Raw genomic sequence first — 21386 nt, forward strand, 5'->3', positions numbered from 1 at the left:
AAAGCTGGTCATTTAGATAGTTACCTGCAGGGAGTTCTGTAACTATACTTATATGGTTAGGTAAGTAGAGAGGGACTAGTTAACTGTGTACTATGTCTCCGTACTATGTATCATGTTACCGTATTACCGTACCGAGACAACCCTAGGTCGGAAACGCGCTAAACCTTAATAGTCAATTAAGCGACGCACAACCCGCCTCGAATTTCGCTCCACCAAAGCCCAAGCCCAGCCGGGAGTAATTTCGATCTTTTCGACGACCGACCGCACGACGACCACGACAATCTCCCCCTCGGACACACCACACCTCACGCAGCCAAGATGCGGTACATTCACTCCGAGGAAACGCTGCCCATCCCTGAGAATGGTGAGCTTGCGACTTTTCCCCCTGAATTCTTTTGATGGTGTTTGGCAAGATGGATGTTTTCAGGGTTGTGCAACCAGTCGCGCCCATCCATGGGGAGGAAGAGCTTGGGAGAAAAAGAATGGACGACTATACAATTGATCCGCGTCAACACTGGATATTTGATGGAGGCGGCTTGATCATCACCGACAGATTATAGGCTAATGCGGACTTTTTTTGTCGTCTTTTAGTGAAGATTCACATTCGCTCGCGGATCGTGACCGTTGAGGGACCCCGAGGTACGAATATACAACGCAATCTCCTTGTCAGGCTTTGCATCGCAATGCGAATGCGGCGGGCAAAGTTTTTTTCAGAACCCCCCCCCCTCCGCGGGTAAGCAGCTGGGCTAACATGTATTGTTTTGTACCCGTTCAGGCAAGCTTGTCAAGGACCTTTCTCACCTCGCCGTGACCTTCGGCCGCCCCAGCAAGGATGTCATCTCGATTGAGCTGCACCATGGTGCTCGCAAGGGTATCGCTACCCTCCGCACCGTCCGCACCATCATCAACAACCTGATCATCGGTGTTACCCGTGGCTTCAAGTACAAGATGCGCTACGTCTACGCTCACTTTCCCATCAACGTCAACATTGAGAAGAACAAAGAGACTGGCCTGTTTGAGATTGAGATCAGGTATGCCGAACACAATTGCTTTGGATCCCGTGCGGAGGAAGGAGGAAAAATAAAAATAAAAGAGGAGCGGGGTCGCGAATGGAATACCTCCTTCGTCCGACGAAATGGGAGATTCTTAAAAAGAAGCACGTTTTGCTGATGGGTTTTGGTTTTACACAGAAACTTCTTGGGCGAGAAGTACGTCCGCCGCGTGACCGCCCAGCCCGGTGTTGAGATCATCACCTCCCCCAACGTCAAGGACGAGCTCCAGCTCTCTGGCAACTCCCTCGAGAACGTCTCCCAGAGTGCTGCCGACATCCAGCAGATCTGCAGAGTCCGCAACAAGGATATCCGAAAGGTAGGCCTTTTCTTATTTTCCCCCATCACACACACCCATCAGAGGTGCAAGACATTATATCGTCGCTAACATTCTCCTTAGTTCCTTGACGGTCTTTACGTTTCGGAGCGCGGTAACATTATTGAGGAGTAAATGGTTGACGGCGTCTGTCCGCTTGGAGGGTAGTCCACGAAATGTTGGGGAGTTTTTTTCCTTCTCGCCTATTTGCATAGGGAAAGCAGAGCGAATTAAAAAAAATACCATGGATCTTCACAAAAAAGCCCGTCTTTTTAAGACTGTTACGTGTCCACGGAAATATGGCTTGTACTTTTTCTCAGTCGGGGAATGGGTTGTGTAATGTGAATCATACTGTTCGCTAGATGGACAATCCGATTGCAATTTCTCTCTTACAAGAGTCGCCACTGTAAATGCTAGTTATAGATATGCTGGGCATAGGGATCTGAAATTCAGCATATACTAAAATGCCGTCTTCTATACCATATTTGGGGATATAGCCTCTTGTTCTATTTCTTCCGATATAGTATGGAACGACCAATAAGCCTTTTTTTGGTGGTGGAAAAGTATATGGATCATTATCGGTACTTCTATATATATATATTTAGCAGGTGCGGGAGGCAACTTCCCACTCTTCCAAACCCGGCATCCATCATGATTCTTAGATTAATCTACCCATTTAAACCTTGAGAACTGAATAAGTGCATTTCCATTGGCCGATGATAAACAGTCGAAACCGAACCGAAGAGTCCATGAACGTCTAGGATCTATTCCTCCTTGTTCCTGGAGAATGACGTTTGTCGAGAACCCCAAACCCATAATTTTGCACGTGAAAGGGCGTCTCCCGCCATGCCCGACACACCTGCTTCACCGACACACCTTGCCAAGGAGAAAATGAATCCTTGGAATCGGATTTGCGTTGCTCTAATTGCGACTATCGGCATGGCAGTTGATGTAGCGCTGTTCTGGAAATATGTGAGTACTATGTCTCTCTCGAGCTATCCGTCGCCGGGAGTTGGTTCATAAAGGTTGTCTTTATACAGAAACTCCTGTCGTGGTGGAGATCTAAGTCCCCGAAAGCAACTCTTTTACATTGTTTGGCGACAGCTTTGTCGTTTGAAGATTGGGAGGAGGCTGCGTTCCAACTCGACGAGCTGCTGAGCACTGATCTATGGTATACCCCCCGCGCTCTTTATTGGCTGTATCCCTTCGACCTTGGGCAAGAAGCTGATGATAACGACATCAGGCGGCAAAACCCTGTTAGTCGGCACTATGACTATCGTCTCATCTTAGGAAGACTGGAGTCTTTGATGAGTGCCAGAGAAGATGAGGATATTCTGACTCTAGCCAATCTTCTTCGATCTGGGTTGGTTCGTAATTTGGGTAACATCACCTCGCTCAAGCTGTTTGTTCACGCTTACGCGGGTACAAAGCTACTTATCGACGACTACATAACACAGGTGGCCCTCTCGATCCAACATGTTTCCTCGCTGCAGACAGTCCCTAGCTACGAGGGTGGGTTTACCTCCCAGGCAAAGCTGGAGCTGCTGCATGACACCCGCCAGGCCTTTGGGCGCTCGACTCTGCTCTTGCAAGGGGGATCCATCTTTGGCTTGTGCCACCTGGGTGTGGTGAAAGCGCTGCACCTCCAAGGTCTCCTACCGCGGATTATCACGGGGACCGCTACGGGAGCTCTGATAGCTGCCCTCGTCGGAGTTCACACTGAAAATGAATTACTGACGTTCCTGAACGGCGATGGAATCGATCTGACTGCCTTTGAAAAAAGACGTAGAACCAGGATCGCCGCGGAAAGCCACAACGCAGAAGATGGGTGGTTCGCGACTTTATATAGACGTATGAGTCGGTACGTCCAGAAGGGGTACTTCTTTGACGTGGAAGTGCTGGAGGAATGTGTCCGAGCCAATGTTGGAGACCTCACGTTTGAGGAGGCCTATGCACGGTCGAAACGCGTCCTGAATATCACCGTGGCCACATTGAGCAAGAACGGATCGCCCAGCCTGCTAAACTATCTGACAGCCCCGAATGTGGTAAGTCGAGCAGTGAGAGAACCCCCTCCGCATATCCTGCTATCTCTCTGACCCAATTCACTACAGTTGATATGGTCAGCGGCTCTAGCATCCAACGGGTCATCTTCATCGCTGTATTCTCCTGTGACGATCTATTGCAAAGACGAGACAGGCTCGATCGTTCCCTGGCCGCACTCTCAGGAGGCTACGTTCAAGTCCTGGAGACATATCCATTACAAAGAAGGAGAATCGCCACTTTCACGTATCGCTGAGCTCTTCAACGTCAACCATTTCATTGTATCCCAGGCCCGGCCATACCTGATCCCGTTTCTCCAGTCGGAACTCAACCTCCTTGACCGGCGACAAGTCGACCACTGGAACCTCTCGCGGTCCCTGATGCGCTTGGTGATGATTGAAATCCGCCACCGCCTGAAACAACTGGACTACTTGGGTCTGCTGCCTAGCACTCTCGCCAAAATCCTCATCGAGGAGACCATCCCGGGGCCTAACCTGACGCTGATCCCGGATCTTGCACTAAAGGACTTTGCCAAGCTCTTCCAGAACCCGACGCGGGAAAGCCTCTCCAACTGGATTCTCAAGGGCGAGCGAGGGGTCTGGCCGGCGGTCGAGGCTCTTAAGGTGCGCTGTGCGGTGGAAATCGAGCTGGACAAGGGGTACCAGATGGTACGGCGGCGCCGGCCAAGCGACCAGCAGCCGCAATCGCCTCTGGCTAATATGGCGGGACAGCGGCGAGCGGCGAACGAAAGTCTTCGGCGACGACGGCGAGCGAGCGCGGATTCAGGGAGTATTGGAAAGATCTGAGGATTGTTTTATCTTGAGCAACGCTTATATACAAAGTCATGGAGACATGAACAGATAATCCTAAGACTCGAGTAGAGATTCTCAGGCTGGTATATCATGTAGTCATATGACGGGAGTAGGATCTACGCAATAGATCACCCATCCATAAACCTATAATCTCAGGACACCAACATAGATAGGTATAAATTCAGGATGAAATTTGATAATTTAGAGACCGTCCGACTCCGGAGGACCTTTGTAGGCTGGTAGTACGTCAGAACACGGCTACAATTAATGAGGTTAAGAGAGAGGGAGAACTTACACTTCCGCGCATGAATGGCGTACCAGATAGCTCCGATTGCCATGAAACCGACGAGGACGACGGCAGCGTAGTTCATGGAGACCTCTGTGACGGGAAGGGCGGTGGGCATACTGAAGAGGACGAGCTCGAAAGCAATCCAGACGAGGGCGACGATGTTGACGATGGGCCCCCAGACGGGCCCGCAATTCCAGCGGGCGAGGGAGACTTCTCGACGGCCATGGAGCAGGCTGAGAAAGATGGGGATGGCGTAGGCGAGGGCGAGGGCGATGACGCCGACGGAGACGAACGCGGTGAAGGCGCTAGTGCTGCCCAGGTTGATGAGGCCGAGAAGCATCTGCACGAGGGTGAGGAGGACGAGGGACCAGACGGGGACACCGAGGCGGTCGTCGACGCGGGCCCAGACGTGGGCGAGGGGGATGGCGTCGTCGCGGGCAAAGGCCCAGGTGGCGCGCGAGGCGGCATTCGTGATGCTGATGGAGCAGAACAGGGTGATTACCAGCACGAGGAAGACGAGGGCTAATCCGCCGCCGGGGCTGCCCATGACGACGTGAAAGATGTAGGGGAGCGCCTGGCCGGCGGGGGCGGAAAGGATGTCCTCGAGCGCGGGCAGAGTGAAGCAGATGGGCAGGATGAAGAAGAGGCCCGCGGTGCCGCCGACGGGTACGCAGAGGCTGATGGCCTGCGGCACTTTGATGGCCGGGTTGGTGCATTCTTCCGCCATTGCGGAGATCATGCCAATGGCCGAGAAGGTGTACGCGGCTGGTAGTAGGCCAATGAAGAAGGTGAAGTTGCCCCATCCTGAGAGACTCTTGTCATAGTGGCCCAGCGCCCAGGCTGCGCTGTGTCGACCGGCATCTGCCTTGACAGAGAGGGCGATGAGGATGACAAGGATGGTCACGGCAGTCCAGGCGGCGCAGACGATATCCACCTGGGGCAGGTAGCGATTTCCTAGCGCGCAGATCAGCAGCGAGCCGAGGCACACGGCATAGAAGATCAACAGTAGCTGCCAGTCGTTGGCAGACCAGTCCGGGTGGTACATGGAGATGGTGGCCGAGAGCAGCGAGGCGAAGCCAAAGTTGACGGAGAGCGTGATGGTCCAGTTGCCGATGAGCCAGATCCAGCCGTTGATGAAGGAGAGAACGGTCTTGGAGGCGGGCGACGACACCTGGAAGGACCAGTAGTACGGTCCCGCCGACGTGGGATACCGCGAAGCAAGCTCTGCCAGCGACAGGGCAACGCATTCGTCGAGCAGACAGACCACGATCCAGCCGACGAAGATGGAGAGCGGCCCGCCGCCGTAGATGGCGCTGAGGAGGGGGCTGCCCTCGCCATAGGGAATGGCTGCAATCGCCAGCGACTGGAACAACAGCGTGAGCAGCGAGCGATTGCGACGCAGTTCCTGCGAGTAGCCCAGCCGCTCGAGGCCTTCTTCTACCTGCCCGGATGCCCTGCGATGCTCGGAGGACTTGTCATTCTGGCTGTTTGATGGCGAGGAACCCTTTCCATTCGCTTCGAAGTCCATTCTGAGAGGAGAAGGGGAAGTGTAAGGAGCCTCTCAGCGATATAACGAAGAGAGCTCTGCAGCTAGAATCGGGTGTGCTATGGCAGATAGGAGGTGCATCTTGATCAAGGGGACTCTTTGTGTAACAACGTACAACGCCATATCTTTTGTGCTTCTCAATGGCTCTGTGTCTTCCCCGCATTATTCGTCGCTTTTGGCAGCTCCAGGAATGTACTATTAGCTGATATCTAGTAGTAGATAGTTACTAGGTAGATACCAGGTAGATACCAGGTAGATACTAGGTAGGTACTCCATGCACCAAGGGCTATACTAAATCAGCCATGCAGACTAATAGCCACAGATAAGTCACGGTTAAGTCGCAGATAAGTCACAGATAAGTATAAGTAATAGATTTAGTCACTGATAAAATACTCGCTGATATACCCTTGTCTCAATCGAGTAGGCGAATCCGTCGCCCATATCTGCGGGATTCAGGTACGATGTAGAGATAAGACATCGTTGAAGAACCTGGGAGCTTCCCCGACTCCCGTGTCTCTCAACGACCACTCAGCTGGGAGCAATTCAGGCTCTGTGAGGGGAAAGATCATGACTTGTGCGGGGGATGCCTGCAATCGTGGAAATGGAGTACAGCCGCCTCGGACGCGTTGGACTAGAAAATTCATTGTACAGGGTATAGTTGTGGGACAAAGTGTAGGTATGGCAGTCAATCGAAAATGATCCATTCTCCCATCCACCTTGGGGGTAATAGTGGTATTATCAATGCCTCGTACACTCCAATTGCCTGAACTATTGGCTAAAAAAGCTGCATTGCAGCCGGTATCCAGATCATTATAAAAGGTAGGAAGGAGTGAAAACAGAAAAGCCATCCATCACAACACCAGTAGAGAACAAGAACATTAATACAGGAAACACCTCAACAGAACATTAAGTGGCAGAACGAGGACGCTCGTGTGTAGAGGTCTGCGAATGTGCGGTTGTCGGACGAGAGCCAGAGAACCGTCCAAGTGTTGTCAAGGGAACGGAATTCAACGGTGGAACTATTAGGGAGAAGTGTGTTAGAGACTTTCCATAGAGAGAGAGAGAGAGAAAGAAAGAGAGATAGCTTACTGCTGAAACCGTAGCCCTCCGTGGCTCCTTGTCGATCCTGTGGGTCGATTTCAATCCGGATGGCCACGTCGAGTCCACCATGTATATGGCTAGTACTGAGACCATCAGCTGCCTTGTTTGCGGCCCCAGCGCCGACTTCGCCTCGATGAAGTGGCTCATGCCCATCCTTGGGGATTGCCACCTCTGAGAGCCCATTTTCTCCCGCGGGAGCGTCGCTGGTGAGCGGGGTATCGACTTCCGTGATGATTGCGTAGTTTCGCGACGGCATTGTGACGCGGTTGAATGCGGCACTTTTCTCGACACCGCCGGGTTGTTTATCAAAGAAAGGCATGAGGGTCTCGTCCGTGTCTCTGTCCATATTATGGATTTTGTTTCTGCGAGCCAAGAGGTTTGCCACGGCCTTGGGAGGGGGCTTGTTGGTAATGGCACTGCTGATGACGTTGACCATGAACCGATGGTCGTTCTGGCTTTGGATCCCAAGCTTGGGGTTGGAATAGAAGCGTCCGACAGCGGCCAGGTGAACATCCCCTCCAAGAATTGTGACACGAACGGAATGAGTATGCGCGAACTGCTGCAGGCGCTGGATGAGAATCCTGCGTTCCTTCTTGTGGTGCTTGGCAGTGTAATGGTCGTCGAGATCATCCAAAAGATCTACTTGGCCATCGAATTGGTTGAAAAATCCACCGGCAAATCCAAAGCGCCGGTTCAAGAGCCGTATCGGGGCAATGATGGGAGAGCTGAAGATGTTCTCAAGCCAGGCAAGACGCGGATAAGCGATCGGGACGCCGAGCAGTAGAATTAAATGTTTGATCTCTCCGTTGGCTGCTGCCACTTCACGATTGACACGTTCAAAAATGGCATCGTATGTATCGGGGTAGTTCACCTGGTGACGGGTGCGTTCTGTGCGGGCGTCGATGCCTAGAAAAGCAACCCGTTTGCCGAGGCGCATGTATAGATTCCTGCTCTTCTCTTCGACGTACGGGCCTGGCCTTTCCCCAATGATCCAGCTGGGATCTTCCGTAGTCTCATCCAATACAAAGGTGTTCTCTAGCTGGCGAGGGTCGACACCAGCCGTCCCATTGACGGCATGCATGGTCTGCGGAGCGTCGGTGGTGAACGTCGACTTGGGCGGCGCCAGATGGTGTTGAAACAGGCAGTAATACTTGAACGCAACGCCACCGATACCACGAAAGACTGCACACCTCATGAAGTGGTCGGTGTAGGAACCAAAGCCGTCAATGATATCGTGGTCGTCCCAGATATTGATCTGAGGGATCTGGGCGTTCGCGGTTTTGAACGGCTCGGTCGAATACCACCTGATATAGTTGTTGTAGTAGAAGGAATCGCAGTCTGCCCGCAAGGTTTCCCCGAACGGATGCGCGCGTCGCTTGTGCGGGTTACCGATGTCCGTCCACGGCTTGAGCGGCCCTTCGACGCGAATGTTGTCATTGTAGATCTGGTCCCCTCCACCGATCATAACGTGGAAGGGCTTCTTCGCATGTACGCGCAGGACATCATTCCACAGACTCGGACCTATCCAGGCGTCCATGTCGGTGCCAACAGAAAACCCATTGCAGGAATGGAACATCATCCGCATGGACTGGTCGACCGAGGGAACAACAAAGTTCCACGGCTTGATAGTCAGATCCGGAGACGCGTACCGGAAACCTGGAATATTGTATTCCCAGCGGGCTTCATACGCCCCCAAGGGCACAGAGATCGAGAACCGCCAGAACGCCTTGTGGGGGTCTTCATACAGCCGGACGCCATGGTATTCAGTTTCCTGCCTAGAAGACACCTCACCATTGACCGGAGCGCCAGCGTTGGCCGACTCTACGGAGCCGGAGTAGCGCAATTGCAGCAGCGGCTGCTTCTGACCGGGTTTGGTGACAATCAACACGCTCCCATGCCATTCGGAGGAGGTTGCCCCCACGTCCATCGACTTGAAGTTGATGAGGGGGCCGCAGATCACGTCGACGGAGGTATTTGCATTCTGGAATTGGGCCGCAGACGCGGTTTCTGGTGCTCCCAAGCGTCACGGTTAGCACAGGACAAACAGAGTGTTTACAATTCACCAATTAGCTAATACCTGGTAGATTTACGACATCCTGCCGGGTCCCTGGTTGCGCAGCGTACTCAGCCATGGTCACCACGAGCGCAATTCCTCGCAGCTGTCGATATTCTATCCAGTGTTTTGACCAGTAAGGCAAATAATATTCAATAACTCAAGGAGAAAACGGGGGAAAGAAGGCTCCGCACCCTGGACGGTAGGACAACAGGGGGAACTGAACGGGCGAGAACCCAAGGGGTAAACACACAGAGCTGGCAGAGGGGAGGAGCGCACGCAAGAAGAGACGAGAAAAAAAACCCAGCCGCAGTAAGCTGAACCCGCTTGTTCTTGCTTGTGCTCACTGCTCAGCAACGCCAACCCTTGGCTGGGCGCCCAGTTGGCTGTTAATTGTAGCAAGGAGCACCCAATGACGGCGCCAAGTCCTTCTGCGCGGGGAGCTAACAATAATAGAAGATAACACAACCAACCACTGGCTGGATTATCCACCTCGAGCCACGGTCTATGAAAATCATACCACGACTAACTATTGACTACAGCATAAACAATATGGGCAAAGAATCGACGATCAAACGAAAGGCTCGTGGCGGTGCACGAGGGTCTGTGGCTAGTGCTGCATATCGCAATCGTTTGTTATTGGGTCTACAACGATCGACGGGCGATCTCGAGCCGTACCTCACTTAGTTACCAGCTATTGAGACGTCCGGAGCAAGGTTCCTGCATCAAAATACGGAGGGCTGTTTCGTTGCATCTTTGGACAACTTGTGAGTGAGTCACTATCTGGTAGCTACGGAGTATAGCTAACTATCTGGCCCAAGCACTTTGGATTGAGACAGACCTTTGGCAGAATAGAATAGAATTGGATAATTTGGACAGAGGATTTTCGAATCTTGATGGTAATGAGAATAGAATGCACTCTTCGAGGCGGTTCTCTGATCCATAGATTCGCAACACTGCGTTCAACGTTCGAGGGTTCATTCAATTCTACAACTCAGTAGGTAGAGCAACACAGGCTACAGAGTACAGACACAAGGATAGAACACTCTTTCAACCGATCTTGATCATTATCTGGTTTTCTTTTGCTTTTCTCTTTTCCTGGCCCCTTCCTTAAGCTGTTGGGCCCTGCTCCCTCCAACGCCAACGCCAACGCCAAAACAAATTGAAGAAAAAAAGCAGAAAAAACAAAACAGTAAAGAAAAGTTTTTTTTTTTTTTTTTTACAGAAAAAAACAAAAAACAACACGGAAGAAAACCACAAGACACACCAGGGGACGAAGCGACTGATTCCCTCCAGTCGCACCCAGAGCCACGACGCAGCGCGACGCCACTCACGAGAACTCCGAACCGTCCGACACCGACCGTCGGCTGTGTCGAACTCTGGGTGCAACTGAAGGAAACCAGCCGCTTCGTTTTTGGGGAATGTCCCCCCCAGTAGGACATCCCCCCGGCCAGCCGGGCAACGATTTAAAGGAGGCCCGAAGCCCCCGTCTCCGTGCTGGTTCGCTCCAGCATCGAGTCGACGACCTCCTGGGCCGACTGGGGTTCGGCCGCAGGAGAGGCAAACATCTCCTCGAAGCTCCTCTCGACATCCAGGGTGACCTGGTGCCGCCGGGCCTGGCGGACCCGGTCGCACGTCTCGATGCTGGGAGCGTGCCAGGACTTGTCTTTTAGGCTGCCGTCCTCGGCAGACTTCTCGAACGTGTACAGTTCGTTGAGGAAGCGGTTGACATACGCCTTGTGCTTGTAGTCTTCCTTGCTCACGCCCTCCCGCAGCCCGAACCAGGCCCGGTACGACGCCCGCTGCAGAACGAGCCGGCACTCCTCCATGTAGAACTCGTACTCCTGCTTGATGGTTTCCGGGTCGTCGAGGGGATCGAGAAACAGAATGTCCGCATGGTCGACAACAAACTGGCACCAGAGCACCGCGATCACAACTTCCAACCCGGGATCGTCTGCGTTCTCGCGAGCCATGCTGTCGGTGAAGTCCATGGTGATCAGGCCCATCCGCACACGGCCATCGGGCTGTCGGAAGCAAGAGTACAGCAGGTCGCGCAGGCTGTCGATCCCCACGCTGTAAATGTCTCCTCCCTTGTCCCACACATCCTTGATCTTGGTGATGTCTGCGGGAATCGCGTTGAATCGGCGCGCATACAAGGTGTTGTACCTGTAATCGAAATACAAGACGTACTGGCTGCCGTTGAAATGAATCCCGTCTTCGGCGATGGGCAGATTTGCAATGAGAAGCTTCGGCCGCCGTCCAACAAAAGCAGCCTCGAATGTCTTTTCCCGGAAGAATTCGTCGAAAAAGAAGGGGCGGCATTCGTGCGCGTCAAGCATGTACAGACCATTGCGACGCATGTATTCCGTCCGACCACGTTCAATGCTGCACAGGTACAGGTGGTAGTCGATCACTTGCCATGGGTGAAGTACATTGATGTTCGAGACAGCAGGGGCATCAAGACGTTCTTCGTTGGATCCACTGACACCTTCGGGGGAAGAGCCGGCTTCCACGTCGACTTGGGGCTCGGCTTCGGCGTCAACTTCAGTCGCAGCAGTAGTAATCATGTTTTCTCCAGCAGACCCGATGGTGACCTCCTGGGAAGAGCCGGCGTTGATCTCAGCTTCAGTCTCAACTCCAGTCTTGCCATTGCTTTCATGTTCAGCATGAGGAGGCGCCGTGGTGTTCTCGTTTGAAGACTTGGGGTCGCTAGAAAGAGAGATTTGAGAAGATCTCGCAACAAGTTCGTTGACTGGTTCGATATCATCCATGGGCTCCGGGCACTGCTCAATCGCACGGACGCTTCTAGTCATTCTAAACCTCCGGGGAGGCTCGTCCTCAAGAGGCTCGAACGTCTCTCGCATTGCTGCCAGGCTTCTTGACATCTTGAACTTTGCTCTGGGAGCTTGTTCAGCGGAAGACTCATTGTCCTGAGAAGAAATGCCTTGGGTAGAAGTGCCATGAGAAGAAATGCCGTGTGAAGAAGTGTCATGAGCAGAAACATTCTGGGAAATAGTGCGAGGGGAAATGCTCTGGACAGAGGTCGCATGAGAAGTGTCGTGAGAAGTGCCTTGGGCAGAAAGACTATGAGAAGAAGTATCCTGGAAAACAGTGCTCTGAGCAAAAATGCTTTGCGAAGAAGAGCCACAAGAAGAAGTGTCATGAGAAGAAAAGTCGTGAGAAAAAAGGCCTTGCGCAGAAGTGCCATGAGAAGTAGTGCTCTGGGCAGAGATGTTTTGAGAAGAGAATTCATGAGAAGGAATTCCATAAGAAGAAAGTCTTTGAGAAGAAGTGCCACGAGAAAAAAGGCCGTGAAAAGAAGTGTCCTGGAAACCAGTGCTCTGAGCAAAAGGGCTATGAGAAGTTTCATGAGAAGAAAGGCCATGAGAAGAAAGACCACGAGAAGAGAGACCACGAGAAGAAAGACCACGAGAAGAAAGACCATAAGAAAGGCCAAGAGAAGAAGTGTCCTCGAAGGCAGAGCTCTGAGCCAAAAGGCTACGAGAAGCAGCGCCTCGAGCAGAACTACCATGAGAAGTGTCCCCCAAAACAGTGCTCTGAGCCAAAAGGCTACGAGGAGAAGCGCCGTGGACAGACGTGCCGTGAGAAGAAGTGTCGTGAGAAACGTCCTGGACAACAGTGCTCTGAGCAGAAGTGCCTTGAGAAGGGCTGCCCTGGACAGAGTCGCGGTCAGAGATATCCTGATCATCCATGTCCTCGAAATCAGAAGACTGCTCGGCCTCAGAAGCGGCCTGCCGAGCCTTGCTCAGTTCCGACTCGGGGACGGTAGACATGCCGAAATGAGGCTGAGTGAGTCTTGGACTGTCTGGAGAAGGGGGACGGCGGATAGGAAGATGGGAGAAGGCAGGGTTTGTGAAAGAGACGAGAGGATGACGGGTCACGATCAAGCTGTTGCGGCCTGGCAGGTCTCTTCCAGAGGCCAGCTCGTCCAGCTCGAGGATCTCCAGGAAGCTGAACTCTTTGACAAGAGGAAGAGGGTGCTGGGTACGGTTTTCTGGGTTCATCTGGGGTTTATATGAAGGGAAAGATGGATGATAACGAGCAGAAGAAGAAGGCTCAGATGAAGACGAAGACGAAGGCTCAGGATGATACTCAGGAGCAGGAGCAGTTTCAACAAGCTGTTCAGCGAAATGGACTCTGCGACCACGAGCAGAAGGCCGGCGTCTGTGAATAATGGTCTGAACACCCTGGGCAAGACCGGCGGCCGCCCCGGTGCCGGCATTTGCCTGCTCCATAGTGGTTCTGTGACTTTAATCTCACTTAGAATGGAGATGAAGATAAGACAAGATCACGTTAGAAGTGCTTGAATAGAGAGAAAAAAGTCAGGATTTTTTACAAAGGAAGAGGAGAGAGATAGTTAAAAGTCTAGAAAGATCACCAGAGATAAATTTATAAGGAAAAGAAGCCTAGTATCTCTATATTCCCATATATATCGGCACATCTCCAGAGGAGGAGAATAAACAGGCCTGTTCAGGCCTGAACAGGAGACCTGTAAGTGAGAGAACCAGGGGGGAGTAAGTAAGCCTGAACAGGAGAACTTGAAGTGAGAGAACTTATCCCACGTTTATTCTAGCTATTTTACCACATTTTCATTCACTGTTTCTGTTTTCTATATGGGTCATTCACTCCTTTACCCTCTACAGCCAGGATTCTGGTAGATTCACCATAACCAAGCCAGCTACATAGTAGAGAAAGGCCTATAGCCCAAACAAAGGATATAATTCTATGTACTTTATAATCCTGGTATCAGTTATTAAGTCCTTTATTCTGATATCAAGAACACTGTCTTAGTCTGTAGTATTCTGAGTCAAGGACATCAAAACACGCCTGTCTTGCAGACAATATGCGACTTGCTTTGCCTCGTGTTGTCTCGGAACAAGAACTGGTTTACACATCATTATATGTGAGTATGGTATTAAGACATTGAACTATACAAAAGTGGAGATGTACGACGAAGGGAAGTGAAGAAGACATTCATTTTGTCCCGCCTACTTTATCCCACCAGGTCATTTCCTGCTTTCGTTTCTTCTCCCGCCTCGCATTGTACAGGGCAGCCCATACGGCACCGGCAAAGTATCCGCCCAGATGGGCCATGTAGTCGAACTGGCGGAATTTGATCGGGGAAAGGACGCTCGCCACTTCGAATGCGACGATCCCGGCCAGGAACACCCAACCGGGAGCCGCGAAGGTGTTTTGCCATTCGTAGGGGACAAACCAGAGGACGAGTTTATCGCTGTGCATTCCAGAGTTAGTCAAATGGGACTTCGATGGATCAAAAAGTTCACTTACTTGGTATGGAGAATACACCAAGCGGCAACAACACCGGAAATGGCTCCACTGGCTCCCAGAGAGGTCACAACCAGGTTGCCGGTCAGAACACGAGCGGCCAGGGATGCCATTGAGCCAAATGCTCCGGATGCCATGTACAGAGCAAGGAAATTGCCTCGGCCGATCTCATCGTGAACTGTAGAGATGATTTAGCCGAATTAGCCTTGGAGGGCTAGAAAGAGAAGCAGACTTACCCTTAGTCCCCATGAACCACAAGATAGCCATATTCATGGCCAGGTGTTTCACAGTCTGGTGACTGAAGACACTGCCCAGAATGCTGAATGGACGAGGCACGAGCGGAAGACTGATGAAGTATTTGTTAAGCATTCGCCAGGCAGGTGGGAACTTCCACAACAAGAATATGCTCGCGTTCAAGCCGGCAATAGTCAGGATAGTAGCAGCAGCTGGGGGCACATTAGGCCATAAGCGGTCGTTCTTCATCGGCGGTTGATAGTATTCTGCGAAGAGGCAACCAAGCCCAATGGTAACGAAAGTGAGAATCAGAGATGGAAGAATGCGTCGAGACTAGTGTTTCATGATGGAGCAATCAGAATACTGAGGAAATTTCGACACTCCAGGGTTGCGTACCGTGGACATGTTCATATGTTTAGGATCCAGTTCCTTTTCCGTGGCTTGCAAATGGTGCTTCTGAATCCATGCCAAAACAGGGCGTTGACTGGGGTCGGCGCGTGGACGTGCTGTATAGTAAAGTGGTTAGAGATATATCGATTTTTCTTTTAAAAAATTAAATTTGCATTAGTCTTACCTTCAACCACTGCATTTTCCTCGAATTTTTGCAGCGCTGTATTCCGCTCGAGCTGACGCTTCATCAATTCCTGGTCTTTCAGTTCACCCTCCAGCCACTCCTGCCGCTTCTGTTCCTCTTCTTTCAGTATTTTGGCCTCGTTATACTCGCGCACTTCGTTCAGGACACTCTTGCCGTATGGACTGTTGTTTTCGCCGCGTTCGGCGCCATAGGTGCCACTCTGCGGTTTGTACAAGCCCAGTTTCTCCGCCCGCCTGACGAGCTTCTCTTCCTCCTCACGTTCTTCCCTCTCAAAGCGTGCAAGAATCGCAGCATCCTCGTCAACCGGGTACTTTGCACGAAGCCATTTCAGCGCAGTGTTGAAAGTAGATTCGCGAACAACAACGACAAGATCAGATGGTAGATCGAGATCTATGGTTCCGGCGAGACGGCGGCCTTGCACAACTGCCAGAAGGCGATTCCCCACTTCTGGAGACACCTTCCCCTTGCCAAAAATCGCATTGATCTCGGCAGCAGACAGTGGTTGTTGACGAATAGGGACCCCATGTTCATATTCAGGCTCGGCGGGTTCGGGTTCAGAACGAGCCCAATTGAATAACGAGTGCGAAAACTTATATGGTCTGATCGAAGGTGTCAGGAAACGAGATGGAATTGACAGCGCGGTATTCGACAGGACGAAAGATGGTCTGCTGGCGGTGCTATACAATCGCCATGGTGCACAGCTGGGGAGGGTCCTCGGAGCTGGCCATGCGGAGCGGAGTGTTGTTGCTGTGCTCGACGGCAGCAAGCTCGAGGCACAAAGCCCCGGGCATGGTATCCGCCAAGCTACTCCAAATGCATTGCTCATATCCTGCTTTTTGACAATATATGGCCTCTGAAGTGGTTCGTCGTTCCTTCACGCCGGAGTCAAGGGCTTCTCCGGACGTCGAATTGTTCCGAAGTTCGCAGCGCAGCGGTTGGAGGAAAGACTGCTGACGTACCGGCTGATTCTCCTTCAATTTGATTGTTTGTATCAGTCTCACACAGCGTGATATATCCGCCGCCCATACTCAAAAACTAATCTTTAGAGTCCTTGTTCCCTTAGGCATTCTAAAATTGTCTCTAGATTCTCCTGGTGATTGCCACGTGACGATAACACAATCTCGGTGCGATAAGGATAACACGTTGATACCGACGCCATTCCCTTGTCTCTTGGACTCTCTAACGCTTCAGAGTTTCCTGTCCGATAATCATCGCTGTCCTCTCAATCTGGTCTAGAAGAAAGAAAGAATTAAACTGTATCGATGTCTTCAGAGTCCCTGCCCATTTCCCTTGCCGCCTTTGCTGAGGCTATCAAGGAGCTGCCCCTCTCGTCAGTATTCGCCAAGGCGTCCGAAATACACAATTCAATCGCGCATTTGCGCCGCTCAAACGATGAAATCAAAGCTTTTATCGCCGATTCGCATGATACAGAGAGCGAGAAATCAGAGATGGAGAGTTATATTGCAGAGAATGAGCAGGTGATGGCTTCCATGTTGGAAAGGATCCAGCTCCTCAAGAAAGAAGTCGAAGATAGAGGGCAGCAGTGGATTGACATGGATGCAAGCTCAGACGGTCAGAAGCAGGCAGTGGAAGAAGAGGAAGCTCGTTTGGAAGCTCCGGCTTCTAACGGAGTAGTTGGTGGTGAGAATCACCAACCAGTGCCGAATGGCAGTGCGAATAATGCAGTGGATGAAGATCAAGGCGTATACCTTTGAAGAGAGGGAATACTGGGGAATTTCCTGGATAGGAGGAACCACCTATGAATCCGAAATGACCGAAACGACAAATGCGGCTTTTTGTTCTCTTTTTGGGAGTATCAGCTGTCATAGCCACAAGCGACAAACCATTAAACTACTCAACTGACCGTCTCGACCATAAACTATGAGACCTACAGAGAATGGGATAAACAGGAGCAAAGAAATAAGGGGTGTCGCTCGGCGTTGATCCAGAATCAAGAAGGCTGCATACTTCGTCTCCCTCTCTCCATCGCATCATTACAACTTGACCCCATCTTCATGAATTTCTTGTCGGGAAGGACAAACATCTTCATGGGCTGACATTGACCATCTTTCGTTATACCTGGGTGAAACCCGCCTATATGTTTAGGTGTTCCATGTCTGGGATATTTCTGCTTGTTTTCTAGGCTATTCTGTAGACAGTACGCATCAGACGCCCATGCAAATACCGCGAGGGAAGAAAAATGTCATGAAAATCAAGGATAGAATGCAAAGTAAAAACAGAAAAAAAAGAACTATTCACACCGCATGCTAAAATGCTTAAAATCTCTGGTTTGTGCCGTGTCATCCATATCTCGTAGTTTCACCCACCAATTTGAGTAAACAGAGAGAAAATAGAATCATAAAGTTGGGAAAAGCAACAGGCTTCGACACCAGGTCAGAAGACAGCGCTGTATGATTGATCAACGAACAACAGTTATGCAGCTCAGGGCAGCCTCAAGCACTGCTAGGGGTCTGCTGAGCCCAGTGTCCACCGCTCAAGGCCTCGGCGGGAATACGTTGCTGCTTGATGAACAAGTCAATGAGAGGCTGCATGGGCTCCATCTCCTTGTCGGACACAAGTTTATAGTACTTGGCCACAGTGACAAAGTGGACAAAGCACATGTTGAGAATGTCGTGCTTGTTGATGTGCCAGAACGGGTTGAGCCAGTGGGCATGGTAGAGATGGGCGTAGCAACGGAACATCTGCTTCATGATACCCTGGCAATCCTTGTAGAAGGTAGGAGGGAATCCGCTGGACTTGCCGATCCACTCGTCAGTCGATGGTTCGGCGCTTGAATTGGCTGAACTGTGGCCATCGGGATTCAAGGCAGCGTTGAGCGCGAAGGTCTCGGGCACTCCATGTACCTCGCCGGTGGGGAACATGACGGGATCGTGGATCTTGCTGACAATCCACTTTTCGACGCGGTTGATGAATTTGGGGGCGGAGATCTTTGCAGCGCGCCCATCCACCAGCCAAGTATAGGTCAGGCTAGGGACAGGTATTAGTTCCTTCTGGCCGTCTCTTCAATGATCCATGGAGCACTCACCGTCCTGCAGACATGGTAGGGCAAGTGCTCTCGTTGCAAATGGGAAAACCAGTCACACTGTTCGTCTCCTGGATAACCTGGAGCATGCCGTGAAGCAAACGGTACTGTTCAACGACTGTATCCGGATCCTCGATTAGCTTTGCCAGGCCGAATGCGCTCAAGAAGAAGCTTACTTTGATGGGCCAGCCATTCTCCCAACTCAACGTTCTTCGGACAGGCGCACAGAGTCAAGAAGTTTCCCTTCACGTTGAGCGGGGCATATTTCTCCTGGAAGAAATACTTGGGGGCATCGGCATCGCTCACACCGGCACTATCCACAGAGAGAGACGAAGCAAAAGACGGGGACATGGGCATCGGAGGAGCCTGGGGCGCAGGCGATTGAGCAGGGCTGCCGTTGTTCATCTTAGGCGCATTATTCTTGTTGTTGTTGCCCCTACCAAACCCTTGGCGACTAAATGAGTAGAGAGACCAGTCAGTACAATAAACATAAACTATGATAAGATGAGGGGGCATTAAGCATGATATAAAGGATGATAAGTGCAGTAATAGACATAAAGTAAAGAAAGAACAGTAGAATTGCTGGTGGTTATTGCAATTTAACCTGAATCATCCACAGCACCGATCAGGGGTGCAATGAACATATATCCTAGATCAGGCACAAAGTAGTACTTACACACTTTGGAGGAAGTTCGCCATTTTTTGAACTATTTTACTTCACCAAGAGCAAGCTGCTCAAGACTAAAAAAGCCCCAGAGATTGAAACGAATAAATAAGAAAGATCAAGAAGCCTGCGCTTGGGATGGATTCAGGTTGAAACACCACCGCGGGACTGCCGCCAGAATCGCGGTCTGGCCCCGGCGTGCCTCCAGAATGGTCGGAACGGATCATAGTGTATCCGCCCGGACACTGTTTGGAGCTCCGCAGCGTCTGAACAGCAAGGACGATCACCTCGTGGGATAGGACAGCAGGACAGGTGTGATATGGTCCCTTCCGTGTCCTGACAGATTTTTCAAACCGTTCTCTTTCTAGACACATGTTGTTTTGATAACCGGTCAGCCCTTGCGCTTTCGTTGCCTTGACGGTATCTCGTGTTCTCAAACACCAGCCACTACAAGTCGAGGCCTGGATCGACAACGAGTTTTTTGACAATGTCTTCATCTGACGAGGAGGATGTTGTCCGTCGTGCAGGACGGGGCATAGGCAATGGTCGCCAGAGCGATTCTGGAAGCGAACCGAGCGGCAGTCCTCGCGCTGGAAACGACGCAGCAGAAAGCCCTCTTGCCTCCGATGCAGACATCGTAAACGGTGACGATGATGCCGATCTGTTTGGTTCAGATGGCGAAGATGAAGATATGGGTGACTCAAAGTATGTGTTACTGCTTTTTATGGACAATGGTCATTGGTCTCACTTTTTCGTTGTAGCAAAGCGTTACGGACATTGGACGATGAAGAATTGGATTCTGCGGATGATGAGGGTCGCTACGACCGAACTGGAAGCCGTATGGACTACGAAGATGAAGAAAACGGGGATTTCCGAGAGACGGTCAATATTATGGATTTGAGCCTGGGCCGTGCGCCAGAACCAGCAAGCACGAACGGAGAGGTAGGTGGCATGGCAGACGCGCCTCCATCATCATTTTGTGTTGCTATGGGTACTGACTGCGCGACTGAAGATTTATACGATGGCGGTCCCGAATTTCCTCTCGATAGAGACCGAAGAGTTCAATCCTGAGACATACGTCGCACCACCCTACGCCATTGCCGCAACCTCTCTTTGCTGGCGGCACGACCCGAATGACGAGGCCCTGCTTCAGTCTAATGCTCGCATCATTCAATGGGAGGACGGGTCGTTGACGTTGCAGCTTGCGTCGGCGCCACAGGAGCAATATAGGATCGCTGCTAAACCGCTTGCTCCACCTAATAAGTCCGGCGACTATGAATCCAAATTGGACTCGCACGTATATTTGGGAGCTGCTGCTGAGACATCATCGGTGTTCAGACTCACTTCGCATCTTACCCATGGCCTAACGGTTCTGCCCACGACGATGGAATCCGACGACGCTGTCCAGCGTCTGCAGGAGTCTTTGGCGGCCGCCTCACGCGGAGGCAAGAAGACGGCGGACGGCACTGCACCGTTGATCGAGGTGAAAGAAGACCCTGAGCTCGCCAAGAAGCAGGCCGAGCTCGCGGAGCGTGAGAAGCTCAAGGCCGCGCGAAGACGCCAGCAACTCCAGGAACGTGAGCTTGACCGGGGCCGCCGCGTCGGTGTCTCATACCGTAGCGGTGGCGCCGGCCTTACCGTCGCAGGCCTGGAGGACGACGACGGTATGCTTACCACGAGACCGCGTGCAAAGAAGCCCCGGAAGCCCAACCGCCGCGGTGAGATCTACACCGACGATGAGGAAGAGTATGACCGTCGCGGCCGCACCAAGGAAGACGAGTATGATGAGGACGACGGGTTTTTGGTGGGCAGCGATGAAGAGCTTGAAATTGTTGACGATGATGATGATGAGGAGGAACTTCTAGACGATGATATGGATGCCGAGGGTGAAGATGACGAAGAGGTCCTGCCTCCCCGGCACTCGGGCAAAGAAAAGCGAGGGACCCCCGAGGTGAAAGCCTCTGAGCCTGCGACTGCGTCACCTCCAACAAGGAAAAAGCCCCGTTATGTGGTTGACGATGATGAGGATGAGTGAACTAACAAGCCCTTTATAAAATATGTGTTTTGACAAATAACACATAAACATTACTCCATATTTTAATGATAAATCTTGTATAATGTAGGTTGTTACAAATAGTTACAGTAACTATGTCTTTATCTATCATAATAAAAATAGTCTCTTTATCCAGGAACCATAAAAATTACCAGAAAGATCAACTTGATACTTGTTGAGAAAATCCATAAACATTTGCATCATTAGTCTATTTTAGAAATCTGACTTGATATTAGAAGAAATACATATAGCCTCTGTTTTCTGTACAATCTATTCCCCGATAT

General features: G+C 51.4%; 9 protein-coding genes across 9 annotated transcripts; 4 read left to right on the forward strand and 5 right to left on the reverse strand.

The window, feature by feature from the left end:
• The first annotated feature begins 265 nt into the window (after nucleotides 1-265).
• ASPZODRAFT_128034 (hypothetical protein) lies at nucleotides 266-1691 on the forward strand. The gene is made up of 5 exons (XM_022721905.1): nucleotides 266-364; nucleotides 592-639; nucleotides 776-1031; nucleotides 1191-1368; nucleotides 1450-1691. Exons 1-5 carry the CDS (start codon nucleotides 319-321, stop codon nucleotides 1498-1500), a joined length of 579 nt encoding a protein of 192 aa, XP_022584057.1. The 5' UTR covers nucleotides 266-318; the 3' UTR covers nucleotides 1501-1691.
• Nucleotides 1692-2015: 324 nt separating this feature from the next.
• Nucleotides 2016-4371, forward strand: ASPZODRAFT_88761 (hypothetical protein). The gene is made up of 4 exons (XM_022730331.1): nucleotides 2016-2337; nucleotides 2406-2536; nucleotides 2609-3410; nucleotides 3477-4371. The coding sequence occupies exons 1-4, from the start codon at nucleotides 2212-2214 to the stop codon at nucleotides 4209-4211; spliced, it is 1794 nt and encodes a 597-aa protein (XP_022584058.1). The 5' UTR covers nucleotides 2016-2211; the 3' UTR covers nucleotides 4212-4371.
• Nucleotides 4372-4418: 47 nt separating this feature from the next.
• ASPZODRAFT_149073 (hypothetical protein) lies at nucleotides 4419-6215 on the reverse strand (the record flags this gene model as incomplete). The annotated part of the gene is made up of 3 exons (XM_022725452.1): nucleotides 4419-4453; nucleotides 4513-5947; nucleotides 6168-6215. The coding sequence occupies 3 exons, from the start codon at nucleotides 6213-6215 to the stop codon at nucleotides 4419-4421; spliced, it is 1518 nt and encodes a 505-aa protein (XP_022584059.1).
• A 743-nt stretch (nucleotides 6216-6958) lies between these two features.
• Nucleotides 6959-9285, reverse strand: ASPZODRAFT_138938 (hypothetical protein; the record flags this gene model as incomplete). Its single annotated transcript, XM_022724508.1, has 3 exons — nucleotides 6959-7071; nucleotides 7142-9160; nucleotides 9231-9285. The coding sequence occupies 3 exons, from the start codon at nucleotides 9283-9285 to the stop codon at nucleotides 6959-6961; spliced, it is 2187 nt and encodes a 728-aa protein (XP_022584060.1).
• Nucleotides 9286-10672: 1387 nt separating this feature from the next.
• Nucleotides 10673-13462, reverse strand: ASPZODRAFT_22299 (hypothetical protein; the record flags this gene model as incomplete). The annotated part of the gene is made up of 1 exon (XM_022727886.1): nucleotides 10673-13462. One exon carries the CDS (start codon nucleotides 13460-13462, stop codon nucleotides 10673-10675), a length of 2790 nt encoding a protein of 929 aa, XP_022584061.1.
• Nucleotides 13463-14076: 614 nt separating this feature from the next.
• On the reverse strand, nucleotides 14077-16571 carry ASPZODRAFT_128040 (hypothetical protein). Its single transcript, XM_022721907.1, has 5 exons — nucleotides 15322-16571; nucleotides 15144-15253; nucleotides 14750-15080; nucleotides 14517-14691; nucleotides 14077-14460 (listed from the first exon to the last, which is right to left on the reverse strand). The coding sequence occupies exons 1-5, from the start codon at nucleotides 16166-16168 to the stop codon at nucleotides 14202-14204; spliced, it is 1722 nt and encodes a 573-aa protein (XP_022584062.1). The 5' UTR covers nucleotides 16169-16571; the 3' UTR covers nucleotides 14077-14201.
• A 33-nt stretch (nucleotides 16572-16604) lies between these two features.
• ASPZODRAFT_12684 (hypothetical protein) lies at nucleotides 16605-17057 on the forward strand (the record flags this gene model as incomplete). Its single annotated transcript, XM_022721592.1, has 1 exon — nucleotides 16605-17057. The coding sequence occupies one exon, from the start codon at nucleotides 16605-16607 to the stop codon at nucleotides 17055-17057; it is 453 nt and encodes a 150-aa protein (XP_022584063.1).
• Nucleotides 17058-17795: 738 nt separating this feature from the next.
• ASPZODRAFT_149077 (hypothetical protein) lies at nucleotides 17796-19084 on the reverse strand (the record flags this gene model as incomplete). The annotated part of the gene is made up of 4 exons (XM_022725453.1): nucleotides 17796-18330; nucleotides 18389-18503; nucleotides 18562-18839; nucleotides 19062-19084. 4 exons carry the CDS (start codon nucleotides 19082-19084, stop codon nucleotides 17796-17798), a joined length of 951 nt encoding a protein of 316 aa, XP_022584064.1.
• A 452-nt stretch (nucleotides 19085-19536) lies between these two features.
• ASPZODRAFT_58747 (hypothetical protein) lies at nucleotides 19537-21084 on the forward strand (the record flags this gene model as incomplete). Its single annotated transcript, XM_022728795.1, has 3 exons — nucleotides 19537-19744; nucleotides 19816-19991; nucleotides 20062-21084. The coding sequence occupies 3 exons, from the start codon at nucleotides 19537-19539 to the stop codon at nucleotides 21082-21084; spliced, it is 1407 nt and encodes a 468-aa protein (XP_022584065.1).
• Nucleotides 21085-21386: the final 302 nt, after the last annotated feature.

This window comes from Penicilliopsis zonata (genome assembly GCF_001890105.1).
Source record: "Penicilliopsis zonata CBS 506.65 unplaced genomic scaffold ASPZOscaffold_2, whole genome shotgun sequence".
Classification (NCBI taxonomy): domain Eukaryota; kingdom Fungi; phylum Ascomycota; class Eurotiomycetes; order Eurotiales; family Aspergillaceae; genus Penicilliopsis; species Penicilliopsis zonata.

What these genes read in the sequence shown, in the direction of transcription:
- ASPZODRAFT_88761 (XM_022730331.1), top strand. Translation starts at nt 2,212, where the DNA reads ATGCCCGACACACCTGCTTCACCGACACACCTTGCCAAGGAGAAAATG. An exon ending in TAGCGCTGTTCTGGAAATAT is followed by an intron (nt 2,338 to 2,405) that starts GTGAGTACTATG and finishes GTCTTTATACAG; the next exon opens with AAACTCCTGTCGTGGTGGAG. An exon ending in ATCTGACAGCCCCGAATGTG is followed by an intron (nt 3,411 to 3,476) that starts GTAAGTCGAGCA and finishes AATTCACTACAG; the next exon opens with TTGATATGGTCAGCGGCTCT.
- ASPZODRAFT_128040 (XM_022721907.1), bottom strand. Translation starts at nt 16,168, where the DNA reads ATGAGCAATGCATTTGGAGTAGCTTGGCGGATACCATGCCCGGGGCTT. An exon ending in AACATATGAACATGTCCACG is followed by an intron (nt 15,081 to 15,143) that starts GTACGCAACCCT and finishes ATGAAACACTAG; the next exon opens with TCTCGACGCATTCTTCCATC. An exon ending in TGGTGTATTCTCCATACCAA is followed by an intron (nt 14,461 to 14,516) that starts GTAAGTGAACTT and finishes TGGAATGCACAG; the next exon opens with CGATAAACTCGTCCTCTGGT.
- ASPZODRAFT_128034 (XM_022721905.1), top strand. Translation starts at nt 319, where the DNA reads ATGCGGTACATTCACTCCGAGGAAACGCTGCCCATCCCTGAGAATG. An exon ending in GCTGCCCATCCCTGAGAATG is followed by an intron (nt 365 to 591) that starts GTGAGCTTGCGA and finishes GTCGTCTTTTAG; the next exon opens with TGAAGATTCACATTCGCTCG. An exon ending in CTGTTTGAGATTGAGATCAG is followed by an intron (nt 1,032 to 1,190) that starts GTATGCCGAACA and finishes GGTTTTACACAG; the next exon opens with AAACTTCTTGGGCGAGAAGT.